Raw genomic sequence first — 16,192 nt, 5'->3', positions numbered from 1 at the left:
AAGAATGTTTCCATTTAACCACTTCTTGCCTGACTCCTGATTCTACATAAGAGAGAAGTGGGGCGTTCTAAGGTTTGGGGCCACCTGTGCCAAGAGCCTGGACGCTGCAGGTGGAGAGAGTCAGGAGCATCGGGGAGCGGAGGCCGAGCGGGTCTCGCTCCAGCCTCCTGGGGCTGCCGCCTGGGGTCCAGGACCCAGGTGAGGGGCGGGCTCGCCTTCCTCCGGCCGGAGCCGCGAAGGGGCGGCCGGCGGTTGGGACTGTCCCACGAGGGGGCGCGTCTCGGGCCCTAGGACCCGCCCTCGCGGCGCTGGGCGCGGGGAGGGGACCCGGGAACCCTGGCGCCCGGCGCTCCGCCTCCCGTTTCCGGGGCAGCGCGTTTACCTGCACCTCCCGAGCCGCACCTGGCGGAGGCAGAAGTCGCAAACCCAGCGAGCGCTGAACGGCGGAAAGGAGGGACAGCACCCAGCCGGGGAGAGGGGGAGGCGGCGGCGGGCGGCGGGCGGCGGGCGGCGGCGTGGAGGCTGGAGGGCGCCGCGCGCCGCGGAGGAGGGCAGGCGGCAGCTGCGCTCGGCTCGCTCTGCCCAGCCGGCCGGGCGCGCACCCGGGCCCGCACCGCGCCGCTGCGGGCGCACATGGCAGCGTGAGAGGCCGGCGGCGGGAGGAGCGCGCGGCGCGGAGCCGGGGCCGCAGGGCCGCATGGACAGCGCCGCCACCCCGGCCGGCCCTCGCTAGGGCCCCCGGTTCGCGGGCGCTACCCCCCACCCCCCCACCTCGATCATGGTGCCTCGGCGGCCGCCCGAGCCCAGAAGAGCCGGCCGGAGCCGTTGAGCCAGGGGCCCCCGCGGCGGCCGGGAGCTGCATGGGGGAACGCGGGCCGCGCTCGGGAAGATGCCCCGGCCGGAGCTGCCCCTGCCGGAGGGCTGGGAGGAGGCGCGCGACTTCGACGGCAAGGTCTACTACATAGACCACACGAGCCGCACCACCAGCTGGATTGACCCGCGGGACAGGTAGGACCCCGGGGGCCACCAGCCGGGACTGGGCAAGGGGATGCCGGGGAGCCCCCAACCCCCATCCACTTCTGGACCGCTGCTCCTGCCCGGGTGGGTTGCTGGAAGGAGGGGACAGGCGGTGAGTTTGCCCAGGCGGCCCCCACCGCCATCCTCTGAGGGAGGACTCAGGCCCTAGCCGGCACCTGCCGGGAGTTTTGACCTTAAGCGCTAGCCCCGCCCCCCGCCCCCCTTAGTTAGGTCGGGCGGGGGCTGGGGGAGCGACCTAGCCGAGAGAGGCTGGGGCTTCCCGGGGAGGCTTTCCCCAGCACGGGGTGGGGGAGGTGGGGGGATGGAGAAGCATCTCGCTTGGAGGGGGTGGCAGGCACCCAGAACTCAGCGGGAGACTGCTGGAGGAAGGACACTGCGTACCGGGAAAGGCAGCCTGGAGTGTGATTTTTGACAGGTGCCTCCGAGGCTCTGTGAGGAGCACAGGAGCAGTCGGGGGGCCTGGAGGCAGAGTGGAAAGGAAAGGAAGGAGCGGGGGAGGGCTGATCGGGGAGACTGGTTCTCCAGGAATCTCACGGCAACTTGGAAGCTGTTAGGATGTAGATGGAGGTGAGAGGCCTCCGCAAAGCCCTGCCCATCGCCTCTTTCTCCTCCCTCCCTTCCTCTGGGGAGCAGGGCTCCTCAGCCTTGCACCAGCTAGTCCTGACCTTGGTGGGCACCACGCCGGCTGGGGCACCGGATTTTTTTTTTTTTTTTTGCTGAGGCAGGTGGAGTGTGAGATGGTTGTTGTGGTTCTTAGCTTCCAGACTTTCTCCTGGTTTGACTGCTTGGCATTTTTTTTTGCACACATGCACCCCGCCCCATGAATATCCTGGGGGGAGGGGAGGACCACCCTCTGGGACTGCTTTGTTGTCCTTTGCTGTCACCTCTGTGGTCAAAGTGTCTCAGGAATGTGGAATTTTCTCCTGGTCGCTGTGACCTTGGGTTTCAGGTGCCTGTAAAGCAATGGAGGTGAATTGTTTGGACCCCTCATCTTGTGGGGTTGGGACCGAGGTTCCAAAAGTCCAGGATGGAGGTGTGTAGGGAGGTGAGGGTTGAGGAAAAGAAAAAGCAGAAAGAAAATGTGAGCCGAGATTCCTCATGGCTTCTGTGAGCACTTTGGTTCATTCATTCAACATTTACTGGGTGCCTCCTCTGTGTTCAGTACCATGTGGAATGTCTCGTCAATTTAATCCCGAAGAGAAATTTTTAATGCTGGAGAGCGGCCTGCGGGCAAACTGCTTTAACCTCTGAGCTTCAGTTTCCCTATTTGCAGACCAGTAATTTGCTTGGAAGGGGAGGAGTAATAGTGGAACTCTTAAAAGTTGGAAAGGACATAGAAGATGGGCGCAACTCCCACGTTCAAACCTGAGACAGACTTTGAGGCCCAGAGGTGCCATTTCCTTGAGTATTTTGATCTTTCCACACTCTGCCTTATGCCAAGTTCTTTACCAGCTCTGAAGTTCTAACCTCCATACTTGTGGTCCTGACTCACTTTCCTTCCCCACGCCCCCCTCAGGGTCAGCTGCCCCAGGGACTCTGTTACTGTGTTGGTGAACTGGGCAACCCCTTGTCCGCTCCTAAAACAGACACAAGTTCAAGTTTCTGTGTCCTCCCCCATTTTAGGTCCTAGCAGCTACCGATCGACCGAGTCCGGTGTGCTGTTAGCAGTTGAATGTCGAGGGCACTGCTAACTCATCCCAGGTCATGCATCTAGGAGCTTCTCTGGGGTGCTGAGAGGATAACACAGCTGTAGAAAGCTTCTTAAACAGTGGTTATTCTTTACTCTTGGAAGAGGGCATGCAAGTATAGCTTCTGTGGGAAACTGACTTGACTAGAGTATAATTTCCCAAATTTTGCTATTATGTGGACCAGCTCTTTTGCTATATCCGCCTGTGTTATTTCTTACAGAATATTTGACTTTAAATCAACCCAATCTGATTTTTTTAGCCATTTTCACAAATGGGAAACTAGTAATACCTATTGCCTCAAATACAAGGGAACCTTTAAAAATACAGTGGAGGGGGAGAAAAACAGGGCCATTATATTTGAGTTCACTCCTGGGCCCCAGCAACAGGGCTGCGCAGCCTGTGTTTTTAGGCAGATTGGCAGGCAGTGGAGAGGAATTAAAAACATACTGGCGCTTAATGGAGAGGCTCACGCTCTCTGCCTTGCTGAGTTTTAATGCTGCATCTTTGTATCTGCTGGTCCTCCGACCTGTACCAACCCAAGGTGGGGCCCCTGAGCTTGGGGCACCGAGAGGTTCTGAGATCACTGTTGTGGTGAGCTAACTTTGAATGTTTCGGGAAAGAGCTGAGCAGACGGCAGTCTCTTCTGGCTCCCTGGAGTTCCCTCCTGCACACCCAGAAGGGAGTTCTGCCATCTCATCGTACCTGTGAGGCCTCAGGCAAATGACTTGACCTCTCTGAGGTGTGAGTGCTCCTTCGTGAGAGAAGGTTGATGAGATGGTCTGTAGGGCCCCTGCCAGTTCTCAGACACGATCTCCCAGTCTCAGGCTTGACCTCGCCTTATCCCTCCTGACTCCACTGCAGAATTGGGAGGGGGGCGGTAGGCAGCCAGGCGAGGGGGCTTGTAAGGAGGAGGAAAACATTTAACAAAGCAAAAAAGAGCCAGAATTCTTTAGGATGGTGGGATTGGGGGAGAGAAATTCTGCCAGAGGTAGTTACATCTCTGTAGCTGGTTAATATCACATTAAAAAAAAAAAAAAGATTCTGCTCCGTGTGTGTGTGTGTGTGTGTGTGTGTGTGTGTGTGTGTGTGTGTGTGTGAGAGATAGAGAGAGAGAGAGCATGGCCATTTGTCTTGGTTTTTCCTTATCTGAATCAAGGAGATATGCCTGCCCATTGCCCTGAATTGAAAAGAAGTAAGTCAAATGGTCCTTCAGCCAGAAAAGTGATTTCTTAGCCACCGAGAACAAAATAGCGTCTCGGGTTACCAGCGCTAAAGAATGTCTTGGCACATTCCTCCCTCTGGGCCTGAGCTGTTTTGTGTGCTGTCCGGCATGGAGGCTGCTGGGGGTAGGGAATCCAGTTTTCAGCTTCCCCTTTCACTGGGGGGGGGGGTTGGAAGAGCAGCCAGGCAGCCGGCCTTGCCAACTCTCTCCCCTTCTCACCCAGGGGAAGACTGGGAGGCCGAAATTCCTGAGGATGGTTGTCCCAACAACCGGAGAGGGGCCAGTGGGCAGCTCGGGCCCTGCCTACTGGGCCAAAGGCTCCAACGGCACCGGGGGCTCCTCCCAAGGCGAGGTGGGTCTGAGAAGGTGACCAGTCCGTGGGGGATCAGGTGCTGTAGATCGGGCCGTGGAGTCGTGTTCCTTTAGCAGGCTCACCCCGGTGCTTCTGGGAGCTTCCAGCAAAGGGCCGGCATTCCGGGTGCATTTAACTTAGTGGTATGAAACAACAAACGCACTGATGGTTCTCCGAGGAAGAGTGGATTGCTGGAACTGGCCCTGCCAGGGGAAAAGGTTCCTGAAGCCTGATGCCTGCTCGCAGGGCAGGGGGTGGGGTGGGGGGGCCGGTGTTTGTGTTCCGACCGTCTTCTGGGAACCACCTGGGAGCTCTGTGGGTACAGTTTCTGGGGCCGTGCCATCAGTGCTGGAGGCCCACATGGCTGGGAGGCCTTGTTGAGAGAAGCTAGCAACTTCTTTCATGGTTTGAGGAGGAATTTTTGCCAACCCTGTTATTTCAGGAATAATTCATAGTGTAAGATGCTGGGTCTACAGCAGGCAGAAGATCTTAATCTCTCTTCTCGTCACAGACCCTTAGAAGAATCTGGCAAAGGTTAAGGACAGTTCCCGAAGAAAAGCATGAACACGGCTTTTGGCATATAATTTCAGGGGGTTCGTAGACCCCGGGTTCAGAACCCCTACCAGAGATTAATTTAGCAACTGCTCATCACCACCTGTATGTCCTCCTGTTTAGCTAGGTAGGACATAATGATTGAACATTCACTGTATTCAGGCAGTCTGCTGAGAGCTTTACACGGATGACTTCTTTTAATCCCCCTAACAACCCTGGGAATAGGTTATCTACCTGAGAAACCTGAGGTTCGGGGGGCTAAGTTTGGGGAAAGTTAGTCAGCTTCCTGGGAGCTGAGATGCAAATGCCAGGTACTCCAGAACCCATGTTTCTAACCACTGAGCTGCCTGGAATCCATTGCTGAATCAAGACCTCTGCTCCACTGCCTAAGGAATTTGGCCTTGGGGAATGGAGCCAGGACAGGCATGATTTCACTTAACCTGCTGCCATTCTGACGTGGCCAGGTCGTAATTATCCAGAGAGTGGTGTAGAAAATGGAAAGAGGTTGGGTCTTTGAATCCTAGCATCTTTGATCTGCTGCTTGCTGCCTGAGTGACCTTGGCAAGTTGCATATTCTCTCTGGGCCTTGGTTTTGTCTTCTCTAGGATGGGGTGATGTGTAAGCTGTCGAGGGCCATTATGAGCATGAAATAAGTTAAATCAGGCAGAGCAGCTAACACAGAGCCTAACACACAGGAAACACTGGGAATGCTGAATCTTTTAGCTTTTACTAGAAAGTGCTTAGGAAGTACTTAAGTCAAACAGAGACTGAGTCTCCATCCAGCTCTGTAAGCAGTTTGCAGCTGGGATGGACCTTTCTGGTCATGTCATCCAGCCCTCTCATTTCACTGACGAAACTGAGACTCAGAGACCAGTGACTTGCCCAAGATCACACAGCCAAATGTCTACCTTGAATCTCTAGTAGAGGTCTCCTTTCTTCTTTCTCTTATATAAACTTTTCCCTAAAAATCAGACCCAATTTCTTCTCATCCTTTGTAATAATTTGAGAATATTTTATCCTTGTGGTGTATTCTTCGTAATCCTTTTCGACTGTGCAGACCAGCAAGTTTCTTTAATAGCATCACAATCATTTGTGAGTCGTGTCTTAGGAATGCATTATATGTCGAGCAAAGTACCAGCAACTGCAAGTGCATTACTATTTTTATAGTCAATTTAAACAGATTTAAGGTTATTGTCAGACTAATGTCACTTTCCACCAATTTACGTTCTGACATGCTTTCTTAAGCGGGAATTATAACCAGCCTACCAGGGAATTTACCCAGAGCCTCTATTCTCCTTGCTTCTGCTCTTAATGATCCACTAATACCTTTAGTTTGGGCCTTTACAATTATTAGAGGGCTTTTCTTCTCCTTCCAAGACTTGAATTTATGATCTACACATTTCATGGGAGTCTGCAGTGCATGGGAATATCTTATATCATTCATTAAGAAAGAAAGAAGGTTCAAAAAGACTAGTCTGGCTGACAGGAAGAAATAAGAGGCTTTGGAACCCACAAATGAATAAGATAATAATAAATGCTAAGTCTCCCAATATGTACTCTGTACTGTGCACCAAGTGTTTTATATTATGATTTCATTTAATCCTTTTGCCAACCATATAAAGTAAGTACTGTTATTCTCTCCATCTTCATATAAGGAAACGGAGACTTAGGAAGGTGAAGAACTTATACTTGCTCAAGGTCACACCAGTAGGTGATGGACCGAGGATTGGAGCCCAGGTGGTTGAACCCCTGAATCCACACTCAAATTAGTTGTAGCCACGTCAGGGCTCCAGGTACCCTGTCGACAAGCTGGGCTGGAAAGTTACCTTTTACTCCTAAAATGAGGTGAACCTGCCATGGATCTCAGGGAAAGATGCTGTCAAGGAAGCTTGATGAGAAAAGCCAGTGAGATGCACGCGTTGGCTTAGGAGACTGTTGGGCACAAAGTCTACCCTCTGGGAGCAGCCAGCTAACCAGAGCTCTCGGAGGGAGGGAGGGAGAGAGAGAACAGAGATGGAGGCAGAGAAACTCTGAAGGATGTGGTGTTGGAGAGAGTTCAAAGTCGTTCCCAAGTCGCTTGGGTAAATGCTCCCAACGGCCAGGGACTTAGTAGCCAAGGCAGCTACTGTCACCGCCCCTCCCGCTTTTGGCCTCACCAAACTGACCTGATTCCCCACTCCCCTGGGATCCCAGGGAGCTGAGCAACATGGCCCTTTTGAAGAGAAGAGAATCAGGTTGCCTTAGTTACTGGGAAGGCTAGAACGCCAAGCTCAGGTGCACGTAAGGAGAGACAAGGCGAGAATAAGTGGGAGTTGGAAGGTGGCTGGCATGCTGCTGCAGAACTCTCTGGATGGAAGAAGCCTCGGTCAGGTTTCGGCAGTGTTTGCTGGGGGTGCCAACTTCACGGCAGTCAGCTGTCTGCGCTGAGGGTCAGGAGCTCTCTCTCCCACCATGTCTGCCTCCAGGCGATGGGGATCTGCCCCTCTCAGTGAGGGGCCCTGGATAAGAGAAACCCACTCCTCTCGGAGAAATGGCCTGGGTCGCATCTCTTAGTACTTCCACTTGGACAGGGCTGAGGGCTGGATCGGGGCTGAGGCCGGGTGGAAAATGCATGCCATGCCTCTCCCAGCAGGGAGGGGCCAGCTAGCCACACACCCTTAGGTAGAACAGCTAAAGGCTCTGGTTGCTGCTGCTGACAAGCTTCTCGGCTGCCCGGAATCGCTGTTTCAGAGTGAGATAAAAGAAGAGAACACTCAGAAACTGGATACAGTGGCGTTTTGTTATTGAACCTTCACCAGCGGGCCATTAAGCCTCCGGCTCCTGAGCAGAAAAGCTCCTGCCAAAATAACGGGGCGGGTGGGTTGGGGGGCATTCCCTGTCGTGTGGGGAGAACATGGAACATTCTATAAAGATGCTGGACAGGGAAGATGGGGTGGAGTAGAGACGGCAGGGAGCAGGGAAGAAAAGGACAAGTGCAGTGGTTTACATACCCACCCCCCCACCCCCCACTGCCTCTTCTGTGCTTCTACCCATGACATCTCACCATTGGAAAGAAACAGGATCTTTCAGTTTCAAATGTCTGCCAAAGAAGAAGGACCGAGGCTTAAGTTCTCGTTCAATGGTCGGCCGGAAAAAAAAAAAAAAAATGAAGCGGCATCAAGATTAGGGACACCTTTGTTGGCTTTTTTCTTCCCCTGCTCCATTCATCACTCTGGCAGCCAGGACACCAGGCCAACGGCAGCTGCTGACTTTCCCCAGCCGGCTGCCTGCTGTTGCCGGGCCTGGTTTGGTGGCAGCCCGGCTGTCCCCAGGCTGGCTTCCTCCCTGCCCAGTGGCAGTTGCTTGTTTGATTTGTCTCTGGGATGCCCTTAGGATCCACTGACTGGTACCTGACTTGGAAGGATAAAGTGTCAAGATTTCGGCATCCGATGGCTGTTACGATGAGATGAGCCTGGGACAGCCTTCCGATCCTGCATCTGTTGTGGCTTTTCTTGGATAGGGCTCTGTGAGCTTGGCGCTGTGCAGCCCAGGAATTTCTTACACGTGCGTTTGTATCACTAACAGAACCATAGCTGGTCCCTCGTGGTCATGATGATGAGTTATATACAGTCATCTTTATCCAGTGTCTGGCATGTGCCAAGCAGAGTTTGTGGCTCATGGTATTTTTCTGGCATTTTGCAAACGGGGAGACAGGCTAAGAACCGCCAAGTGACAAACTCAACATCATACAGGTAGAAAGGGGCAGAGCTGGAATCTGAATCTAGGTCTGTCTGATTTCAAAGCCTTAGTCTTTGTGCCACTGCCGTCTTTTTCAGTGAATTTGGAGAGAGGAGGGGAGGAGGCGGGGTGCAGAGCAAAGGAAAAGGGACCATTTTAACTACAGAGAAATAAACAACACACCTATCGTATGTACACCTTGTTCGCTATGGAGAAGAATGTATGTATGGTTCCAACCCAACACTGGTGTGACGTACCACACTGTTCCCTGCAGTAGATAAGGCCTCCATAACCTCCAGAGGCCACCAAGTCAAGTCCTCTCTCTGTCATTTACATATAGTAAGTCACCTTGAACAAGTCCCTTCTCAACGGTGTAAAACACAGGTAAGAGTAGGACCTACCTAGCCCCGAATGTTGTGGGGAGAAGAAAGGACGTCGGACGTGGTGGGTCTTACCCAGCGCCTGGTGCACACCAGGCTTTCACTTGGGAGCTGTGACTAGTTAGGCTAGTTTGCCCTTCTTTGCCTTGGTAGAAGAACAATAACCATTGTCCCTTCCTTGCCAGCTCAAGTTTCTTCCTGCTGAACCAGGGCTCACCTGAGCCACGTTGACATCAGAGTTTGCAAACCACCTTGGGGCACTCATTGTATAAATACACCAATAAATTCTTTTCCCCCTAGTCTTATCAGAGGCAAGCCCTTCTTTGGAATTTCTGGAGTAAAGTGACCCTTGCCAGGGAGCTGGCACCAGGGCGGTGTGTGAAGCAGAGGTAATGAATTGCGGTGGTGACGGCTGAGCGAAAACGGCTGCTGTGGGAGGTGGAGGTGTCTGGAATTCATTGGAAACTGCTCTGATATCCCGGCTGCTCACTCGTGCCTCCCTGCGCCCTGTTGCACAGCTGTTTGAGACCTGCTGATTTTAGCGTGGAGGTGGTGCAGAAGGGCATTGGTATTTATCGCGTCCCACCCAGCCAGGGGTTGGCCATTCATTCAGCAGGTATTTATTGAGTGCCTACTGGGCTTCAAGCTCCCTGGCCCTAGCCGAGGATCAGAGCAAAGTCCCTGCTACAGTGGGGTGTACCATCGGGCGAGGGAGATGGGCAAACAGTGAAACAGATAAATTACATTATGACTGGGGGCTTGGTATTTGCTAGAATTCTTTGACCTGTCTTGGGAAGCGGGAGGGATAGCCCTATCTGGGACACCTGTTGGTACGGTAGTTGTGGTATGAACTTGCATGTGGATCTGGGAGACCTTTGTGCCTTCCGTGGGATGTTACCCAGAGGCTGTTAGGATGAGCTGGGCACTGGGCTAAGTGCTGGGAATGTAAGGGGGACACAAGACAGTCTCTAACTCATAACATTTACTACAAATTAGTGAGAGACAGTCATTAAGCTGCGCCAATAGAAATGCCAGGCTCTCTGACCTTTGGTTTAGTTCCTCTCCTGTTTCAGCTGGACTCAATTTAAAAATATTTATTGAGCGCCTGTAAGTGAACGGTGCACCTGTAATATGCCAGGCATGGTTCCAGCACTGGCGATTCATCAGCGACTCAGCCAACAAAAATCCTGTCCTCATGGAGCGCGCATTCTAGAGCAGTGACTGGCAAACCTGGGGAAGGGTCCGAGTCACCTCGAGGACGTGTGAACCACAGTCCCGCCCCCTCCCCCCTCCCTGCCACCCACACTCCCAGTTTGTATCAGTAGGGCTGCTGTGGGGCCCCGGAAATGTGTGATTCCAACACATGACCCTGCTGGTTTGTGCCCTCTGCTTTGCCAACCGCCAACAGTTGATTAATTGAACCCTCACAGTAACCTGGGAGGGGGTGGGGGGTGGGGGACCAGCTCACGCCTGTTTTACAGGCAGGGAGCTAAAGAAGGCAGGTGAGGGAAGGTGGCCCTCCTCCTTATGTTGAGTGAGCTAAAGGGAGTAACTTCAGGAGCAAACACTGTTGACCTGCATCACTGTGCTTGCTGTGAGCATTTTGTTCTAGCTCTTTTGCTGACCCAAAGCCTGAGTGGTGGCAAAATCCAGCAGGGTTTTCTCGCATTGTGAAATGAAGTGTGGGGAAGCAGGAGGTCTGAGCGGATCCCAGAAGCTAGAAGGGAATTCTCTTTACATTTACGTGTGTGGCGTTCTGTACCCATGGTCGCAGAGAGGAGCAGAGGGAACAGTCTTCCCTCTTTCTCCCTGGTGCTGAGCCAGGATACCTGAGCTCTTCAGAGAAAGGGGTGCTGGGCTTCACCCCTAACCTGGTCTTACTTCAAGTCTAGGAAGTGCAGGGAAAGAGGCAAGGCCCTCCTCTCAGAATCCTCACAACAGCCCTCTAGGGAGGCCTTGTTCCCCAGCTGTTCCCCTTGACCATGACTTGGGTTGTACATCTCAGCCTTGTCACTGGCTAGTTCTTTGACGTTGTTTAAGCTACTGAAAGCCTCCCGAGCCTCAGTTTTTTCATTGGCTAAACGGGAATAAATTACGACCTGCCTCGTAGGCTTGGTCAGAATGAAATACGAGGTCTCTCATTGTATTTAAGTTCTACTGTCTGGACAGTTCTAATGGCAGAGATCAAGGCCTCTTTGATAGCTTTATCTATAGTTCTATAGTTTCTACTCAGTCCATATATTTTGAACACCAGAGTTTTTTTTTTTAAGAACTTTTATTGAGATACAGTTAACATACAATAAACTGCATATATTTAGAGCGTACAATTTGGTATCCCAATCTCCCAATTCATTTGAACACCGGAATTTTTTTGGATATAAATCACGTTGTTCTTGTTTCTCTGGAAAAACGGATCATACTTAAGCAAATACACATCTTCCCAGATAACAAAGACGTTTGCTAGACAGGACTATTGAGGTATCTTAACAGCTCAAAAATTTCAAACCAGCCTGAGTGGTTTATTTCCACTGCTGATGTAAGACAAATATTTGCCAGCCACCCGTGGAGGACCCTTAGTGCTTCTTCAGCCTCCTTACTGGTCACCAGGCCTGAGTGGTTCTCAAAACCTGGTCCCAAACCAGGACATCGGTGTCACCTGGGAAGCTGTTAGACCTGTAGGCTCTCATGTCCCTCCTGAGACCTACTAATCAGATACTCTGGGGGGTGGAGCCCTGAGAGCTCTCTATTAAGGAGCATCCCCAGTGACTCTGCTGCCCCCTCAAGCCCGGGAAATACTGGCCGCAAGTTTGCAGCAAGAAAGACTTAAGGTATTCTGTGAGTGGTCACAGGCAAAAAACCAGCCAGGTTTGAAGAGTCTTCCTAGCACAGGTTGATGTAGCCTGTTGAAGTGGTCCTTCATCAGCTTGAGAACTGATGATATTTTAATATCAATCCCCAAACCCTTATTGTCCAAGCAGGACCTCCGCACTGCCTCTACCAGGCCCCACCATCACTTGACGTCTTTACATCAAAATTCGGCTCACAAGTGAAGTGTAGAAAGGCCTTCCCTATCTCCCTCGCCTGGGCTCCATGACACCTTATGCTGTAGCAGGACAGCGTGACTGCCTGCGTCTCCTCCATTCTTGTTAACAGACAGCTCAGTGGCTGGCACACAGTAGGACTGCACCAAGCCAGGAAATGGACGCTCCCCAGTTGGGGGTTTTGGATTCTATTTCTGGCCCTTCCGTATAGCAGCAAGTCCCTTGGCTTTCCTGAGCCCTCGTCTCCATTGCTGTATGATGCGGGAATAATGACCCTTGATCTCCTTTCCAGAACAGAGAACAGGAGTCTGTGTCTGGATCTCGGGGACATCAGGATCAGTCAGTGATTCTCAAGTTCATTTGCACATTGGACTCAACAGAGGGGAGGTGCTAAAATTACCCACGCCCGGCCTATTCCCAGAAAATCTGGTTTCATTGGTCTGGGATGTGGCCTGGGCATGGGATTTCTAGAATCTCCACAGTTGACTCTAGAGTACAGCCACATTGGAGAACCACAACTGTAGGTAAATATCTCCCTACCTTAAAGTGCTCATGGACTTTGGATGAGATTATGTGAAAACCTTGTAAAGGGTTTTAAAATTTAAGATTTATACAGTTCTAGATGGAAAACTGAGGATGATTCAGGAAGTATTAGAGAATAGTTGTGGGAGGGGGAAAAGGAGACATTTGAGGGATGTCAGGTACCTTGCAGTTTGGTAATTTCCCCTCTTCTAGATCTGTCTTGCTATTTCTTTCCTGATGTGTTGAGTATCAAAAAGATTTGGGCTCATCTTTGCCTTAATGTGAAAATCTTTCAACTTGCATTGCAGAAGTAATGCTTTTAAATAAATTGGCCTAAGCTACTTTGGAGTGTAGGCCTGGGGGTTGGGCAGCTGCTGTCTTCCCCCTGCAGAACTGGGTCACGATTTCATGCACACGTCTGAGTCCTTGAGACTCCAAGAGAGTGGGGAATGCAGGTGTCATCACCATATAGATCGTAGTCTGTGGGTAAGAACTCATAGCACAGGAAACCCTGCTCAAAATTTTGTAATAACCTAAATGGGAAAAGAATTTGAAAAAGAATAGATACATGCATATGTATAACTGAAGCACTTTGCTGTACACCTAAAACTAACATATCATTGTTAATAAACTATGCTCCAATATAAAATAAAAATTAAAAACAATAATAAAAAATTAAAAAAAAAGAACTCATCATAGCCAACACTTATTAAGACTCTAGATAGTGCCAAGATATGAGATGAGTGCTTTGAGCGCATCTTCTAATTTAAGTCTCCTAGCAACCCTGTGAGGTGAGAACTGTTACCACCTCCATTCTGCTGATGGGGAAACTGAGGATCAGGCAGTCAAAAACTTGTCCGTGATGGCATGGCTAATAAAGGGCAGGACTGGGATGCCACTTTCTCTGCCAGTTTCTCTGCCCCCATAATGCACCTTGTAGGCCAGGCCAGGCTGTCAAGGAGAGCAATACTGAATTCGTTCCTGTAATTCAGACCAGATCTCCTTTCACTACTGTGATTCCTTCAGTAGCAACTTCGCTCAGTTGCTCAGGGTCTGTCTGGAGAGCCAGACCTTTGTGTTTGCTCTGCTCCTATTTTTGGAGATGTCCCTCTCTCAGTGCGAAGGGTGAGTGGGCCCTTTTTTCTGAGTACAGGTTTTTCAAAATCCCTCCAAGGATCACTTTCCTGGACCACATTCCCCTGTCCGTGGGGGACATCTTTGCTTCACTATCCTTATAGTCTGTTGTGCTCAAGGGAGCCCCTTCTCCTGTTACTTTGGCATGGAAGACTTAGCAGGAGTCAAATTCCCCTCGGACACTTTGGTGTCTGAACGGCACGTGGGCTTGGACTGCAGCATCCTCGCCTGCCCAGTGGCCCATCCTTCAGGGTGTTTGTTTGGGGTCCACTAGAAGTCAGTTGGGTCATATCAGATCTGAAGTGGCTCTAGCCGTGCACAAATTACCTTCCACTTCTGTTGCATGTTGGGTAGAATTGAAAACAAAAAATGCCATTACCTTTGGGTGTTTGGTTCCTGGTGGGATCTGTGCTAAGAAGAGGGTACGGCAGTGAACCAAAGACAGACATCATTCCTCATGGAGCTTACAGACACATAATAAGAACACGAACAAGATACTTACAAATTAGGAAAATAAAGAGGATGCTGTATTGGAAAATAGTAGGTCTTGTAAATGACACCAAAGGTCCAGCTATAGAATTTAAAAGTTTTGTAGTCAGAACTGTTTGCTTTTACATAGGATCCATCTGTAGTGATCACCTCTCTACCTCTTCAATCAGGTTTTCTTTTCTTTTTTTTTAATTAATTAATTTTTATTTATTTATTTATTTATTGGCTGCGTTGGGTCTTCGTTGCTGCACATGGGCTTTCTGTAGTTGCGATGAGCAGGGGCTACTCTTCATTGTGGTGCACGGGCTTCTCATTGTGCTGGTTTCTCTTGTGGAGCATGAGCTCTAGGCACACAGGCTTCAGTAGTTGCGGCACACAGGCTCAGTAGTTGTGGTTCATGGGCTCTAGAACACAGGCTCAATAGTTGTGGCTCACGGGCTTAGTTGCTCCAGGGCATGTGGGATCTTCCTGAAGCAGGGGTTGAACCTGTGTCCCCTGCATTGGCAGGCGGATTCTTAACCATTGCGCCACCTTGGAAGTCCCCAACCAGGTTTTCTTAATTGTAGCCAGGAGATTATGGCACTCACTGTAGTGGCAACAAGTAGTGTTTTTTCATTTTTTTTTTTTTTTCCTCACTTCCCCCCTCCCCCCACCCACGGCTGGATGAAAGATTCTTTAACTTCTGTAGTGCTTTACAATTTTCAAAAGTTTCACACACATGATTTCATACAATCTTATAATAACCTTTTTTTTTTTAATCTCCTATACCTGTATTGCCCCCTCCCTTCCTTCTCCCTACTGGTAACCTGTAGTTCTCTATACCTTTTGTCTGCTTGTTTCTGTTTTATTCACTAGTTTGTTGTATTTTTTTTGATTCCACATATAAGTGATATCATGCAGTATTTGTCATTCTCTATCTGACTTATTTCACTTAGCATAATGCCCTCCAAGTCCATCCATGTTGCTGCAAATGGCAAAATTTCATTCTTTCTTATGGCTGAGTAGTATTCCATTGTACATGCATGCCACATTTTCTTTATCCATTCCTCTGTTGATGGACACTTAGGTTGCTTCCATACCTTGGCAACTGTAAATAGTGCTGCTATGAACATTGAGAAGCAGTTTCTTTTCTTAACTTTGGCCAAAGAGCTCTGTTCTTCCCTTAAGGCAGCATGATCTGTCATCCACATGCATCTGAAACTCCTAAGAGCGTTATCACATGCAGATTCCAAGGCCTGGCTCTGGTCAACATAATCAGACTCTCTGGATTATGTGAAACCCAGACTCATTTGTAAAAAGAACCTGCTGTGCAGTGAAACCTCAGGTGCCTATTTCCAGTTTCCTGCTGGGCATCACTTCTCTGTCCAGGCAAGCTCTGCAAACTACCACAAATCTAAAACTGAATCCAGTCCTGGTCTCAAACCAACAGCTTTGCCCACCTGTGTCCATTGAAGCCCTGCCTCCCTCACAGGCCGCACCCACCCGTGTCCATTGAAGCCCTGCCTCCCACACAGGCCACTCCCACTTATGTCAATTGAAGCCCCACCTCCCTCACTGGCCACACTGGGTACCACTTGCTCCATGAGGCCTTCCATGTCGTCTCCCCCACGCTCCAGCTGGAAGGGATCTACTTTAAGTCAGGCCTATTCTAGTCAAATGCAACGGAAGCCCACACAACATGGCTCTAGAAAAGAGCAGCTGCTGTGAGATTAGAGATTTCACAGGAATCTAAGGAAGGGCATAGCAGCCCCCACTGCCAGGATAGTGGGAGCTGCAGCTGGAGGCCGTGAAGAACACCAGTCTCCACGCATGTCCCTCTGTTCCCTCCTTTCGGTCCATTCATGTCGTGGTTTCTGCTACCTCTGAAAAATCCTACAGACGGACTACAACAAATCTAAAATTTGTTCATACATGTTATGAATTAATTCTGCCTTGAACTTGCCGTGTGACCCTGGGCAAGCTACTTAATCTCGGCAAGCCTCAGTTTCCTCACTCTATACAAATAAGATGAAGAGTGGTAAAATAATAGCCAAGCCCTGCTCTAGGTGTTTGATATT

General features: G+C 50.5%; 1 protein-coding gene across 2 annotated transcripts in view; it reads left to right on the top strand.

Annotated features, from left to right (window-relative positions):
- The first annotated feature begins 875 nt into the window (after nt 1-875).
- Nucleotides 876-16,192, top strand: part of WWC1 (WW and C2 domain containing 1) — a 149,298-nt gene continuing 133,981 nt past the window's right edge. For both annotated transcript variants that reach the window (XR_009052842.1, XM_057729482.1), the window contains exon 1: nt 876-1,008. Coding sequence is in view for 1 of the 2 variants with exons in the window: in XM_057729482.1 (XP_057585465.1) it covers nt 890-1,008 (119 nt within the window). In the remaining variant the exon portion in view is untranslated. The remainder of the gene's footprint in view (nt 1,009-16,192) is intronic.

Source organism: Hippopotamus amphibius, chromosome 1, assembly GCF_030028045.1.
Source record: "Hippopotamus amphibius kiboko isolate mHipAmp2 chromosome 1, mHipAmp2.hap2, whole genome shotgun sequence".
Lineage (NCBI taxonomy): Eukaryota > Metazoa > Chordata > Mammalia > Artiodactyla > Hippopotamidae > Hippopotamus > Hippopotamus amphibius.
Note: the sequence above shows the minus strand (reverse complement) of the source record. Positions and strands in the feature narration are given on the sequence as shown.